Below are 3,870 nucleotides of genomic sequence, written 5' to 3' on the forward strand. Positions count from 1 at the left end.
TATTATAATAATATATAAGGCTGTATTGTGGAATGTGGCAAAGCAGTCACGACAGCATGTTTATTGAGGATGAAAGTGTTGATCAGATTTGTTGGTTGGTATCTGTCTGGTTAACAGTGGCAGTGTCATCACATTTTGTCTCTTCTGTAAAAACATGTTTGTGAACAACCTACCTGGTTGATTTGTTATGTTTTCACTGTGAATGGTGTGAAACTGATTCATAAATAAATGCAACACAAGATGCTTCAGTTTCTGAAGTTTGCACGTGAGGAGTTTAACAGTTTGTAGCTGTAGCCTCTCAAATTAAATTGAATTTGAGCAATTTGTCCATATTATCTACACATTTAATGCCTTATTACATGCATTGTCTTTCTTTCAATTGTTCCGACGTTAAAATGCCAGATATTCCACTGTGATTCACCCCACTTACACTGTATGGATAACATACATAACTCTCACAGTGTGTCAGTAGTAGCTGCTGTTCTCAGGTTTCGCTGTGTGGGTTTCTGCCTCATGCCTGCACTCTGCAGTTTGGGTGGTTGAGGTCATCCTGGCAGGAGGCCTACTGTCAAGCAACACCTATGGAGGTCTGGGAGTGCTTTAGAAGCTCTCTGTCGAGCCCATCAGCTCCAGCGAGCAGCACTTCTCTCAGCTCCATCGCTTCAGGATCATTTTACTGATAAAAATCAGAGCAGGGTCACTGCAGAGAGTTTTTCTTGACCCTGATTGGCCGGGACTCGGTGGAACTGACATGACTTTGACTTTTCTGAAACACTAGCTGAGGCTTGTCACAAATCACAACACTGCTCGCTGTTGGTGTTTTTTCTGCTTTCTGGCAGCGCTGACCCCCTTCAGCTACTGTAATATCAACATCTTGGCAGGCCTGACATGACCTGATGGAGGAAGTGTACACAGGCCGTTGGTGGTAAATTAAAGAAGATGAAAAGGGTGATTACAAGATCCTAAATGGGTGCTTTGTTTGAAAACCATCCCGCTGAGAGCCTGACCTCTGAAAGACCTAAAATGGTCTTTAAAAGCATGCGTTTTTTAATTTTTTTTTTGAAGAGAAATGAGGGCTTAACCACAACTGTGTCTTTCCTTTCATCTTAGCTCCACGGCTACATGGACAGTGAGCCACTGACCCTGCAGCTGTTCATAGGCACAGCTGACGACAGGCTGCTGAGGCCCCACGCCTTCTACCAGGTCCACCGCATCACCGGGAAGACAGTGTCCACCCCGAGCCACGAGGCCATGCACAACAACACCAAGATCCTGGAGATCCCACTGCTGCCAGAGAACAACATGCGGGCCATGTGAGTGTCAGGGGCTGCACCGTCCACTGAGGTTTGACTCAGTGATTTGTTAAAATATGTTCACGTCTGCAGTGGGTTCAAACTGGGATATGATTCAAATTATTCAAGACAAGTCCATATCAAGTTTGGAGTCATTCCAGACCAGTCAAGCCTGGCCTCATCTGAGACCAATCCAATCAAGTCTCAAGTTGAGACAAGCCCCTAAAAGAATACTTCTCTCACAAAATGACCACTTTTATCTAATATTTACCATGTTAAATTGAATTTGTTAGGAAAATGGTGTTTTTCTCATGTGCCTCCATGATCAATTAAGAATCAATAAAAGGTCAACATTCTTCAAAAACTGAAGTCATTGGTAACCACATTTAACAACAGTAAAACTTAATCAAAACATCTGTTTACAAACTCACACAATTTGTGCAGTGTAATCCATGCTTGGTACCCGCCAAACACATGCATTTTTGCTAAAACGTTTAACTATAGACAGTTTTGCTGTAGTGAAATGTTGTGTCCCCCTGAAGTTGCTCAAAAAGGTTCCCTGTGCAGGTATAAATGTTTTCTTCACAAATTTAATGTAATGTGCTGAGCAACTGATTCACAAATGGTCATTTTGGAGGTGAAGTATTCCATTAATTCAAAAGTCTTCATAAGTAAAATGCCAATAAGTCCATAAGAATATTTTTCATGTGTGGATGTTGACCATACTGCCATGCCATATCCCATACAAGTCATAACTTGATTAAAAAAGACTTGACTTGTCCAAACTGGCTTGAGACTTGACCAAAACCTCCCCCCAAAAATCTTAAAATAATTCCTGGCATGAAATGGTAAACATGCATGATGCAGTAATCACCAGTTTCTCTGCAATGATATGCTTCACTGTTGTCACATTAAAATCTCTAAACTCAGATTTAATGAGTTTACTCAAACAGAGAGATCTTTCCGGTCGTCTGCAGGGAGAAATGTTGATCTCAAGCTCATAAAAGTATCAAAACATATTTGATCACAACTTTTCGTATAAGGAAAAGAAGCTAAATCTGGAGCTATTGAGTTTGCTCCTGATTTTCTGTGTGTGTCCGAGAGTGTGAATTTTTGGGTTGTGTAAGTCTTGCCCTCTGTACACAGAAGGGTGGCTTTCACATTTTATAAGCCTTAGAGATCAGATTACTGGGGGATGCTCTGGGCTGCTAACAGGGACCTCAGGCTTTCTGTCTGAGCTGCCGGCAGCAGCAGAAGCCTGCTAGCATCAGCATTTTCTCTGCGATTTAATGGATGTAACACATAAGCTCCTCTTATACAACGCCTTCACCTCAGGATACGGTTTCTCTTTTCTCACGGGGGGACACGCCTCAGAGTGCTTACACTGTAGACGAGGGATTTGTGGGAGATTTATCCGTTTTGACAGTGTGACATATAGATGTTTTATTACGTGGTATAGAAACAGGCATTATTATATTTCTGAGATGGTTATTGACGATAAGTCTGTTAGCTAACATGAAGCCACAAATGGTCAACTTGGTATGACTCCAATTAACTCTTAATAAATGAAGTTACAGTAGAAAAAAGCCTCTCTTATTGGTATAAACTTTATCTCAGGCTCTGAATGGTTGCCTCAGTTTGTGGTTTTGCACTCAGCCCGTCTGCGTAGGCGGAGAGCTGAACAGCTGGGGTCCTTAGCATCAACACCTGATTGCTTCGCCAGCGGAGCAGACCCTGGTGTCTGGCGAGAAGAATGTTAGGGAGTGTTCAAATGTGTGTAAAAGTTGACATTAACTAGGCTTTGAGGAATGCGGCATCAAGTAGCACGGCGATGGAAAAGCCAGAAACCGTTTGGAAGAGGCTTGAGGTATTTAAGGATAAAAACGTTAGATGAGTGCAGACAGAGAGGAAAAGGAGGAGGAGGAGGGGGGCTTTTATGAAGTGTGTGATGGAGATTTTTTTTTTTTAAAGAAATCATTAAAGCCAACTCTTTTGTAAGATTTGTGGAAGGGGAGCAGTATTTTAGGAGCCATCTCTTGTGTGTAATAACAAAGAAATTCCTGATTTGATGAACGTTTCCCAGCCATAGGTTTCTATAGAGTTTGAGTTTCAGCCAAGAGTGGATGCACTGAGGTGTAAAAGCTCTGATGGGGGCAGTGGTGTTAATCTTCTGTTGACATGACTGCAGCCTCCGTAAGGATAGTGTTGATGGAGTGAAAATCCCTTTTGATATCGCTGCAGCACTGTATAAATCACAGCCTGATTAACTGAGACTTTATATATAATTAGTGCAGGTGATGATTTGCCGTTTGGACAGGCGCATACTTTGGCAAACTCTTCATCTTTCATCTCCTCGAACAGAATCGACTGCGCAGGGATCTTGAAGCTGCGTAATTCAGATATTGAGCTGAGAAAGGGGGAGACTGACATCGGACGCAAGAACACACGTGTGCGGATGGTTTTCAGAGTTCACATCAATCAGGCCACAGGGAGGACGGTGTCCTTGCAGGTGTCATCCAACCCCATTGAGTGCTGTGAGTACCTCTTATTCTTTTTCCAAACTTAACCCTCTGAAGCT

The 3,870-nt window shown here is 42.5% G+C and overlaps 1 protein-coding gene across 1 annotated transcript; it reads left to right on the plus strand.

The window, feature by feature from the left end:
- Nucleotides 1-1,110: 1,110 nt before the first annotated feature.
- On the plus strand, nucleotides 1,111-3,826 carry LOC121963697 (nuclear factor of activated T-cells, cytoplasmic 1-like; the record flags this gene model as incomplete). The annotated part of the gene is made up of 2 exons (XM_042513960.1): nucleotides 1,111-1,313; nucleotides 3,654-3,826. Coding segments are annotated over 2 exons (376 nt in total), but the record flags the coding sequence as incomplete, so codon positions are not given.
- Between the last annotated feature and the right edge of the window lie 44 nt (nucleotides 3,827-3,870).

Source organism: Plectropomus leopardus, unplaced genomic scaffold, assembly GCF_008729295.1.
Source record: "Plectropomus leopardus isolate mb unplaced genomic scaffold, YSFRI_Pleo_2.0 unplaced_scaffold12160, whole genome shotgun sequence".
Taxonomy (NCBI): domain Eukaryota; kingdom Metazoa; phylum Chordata; class Actinopteri; order Perciformes; family Serranidae; genus Plectropomus; species Plectropomus leopardus.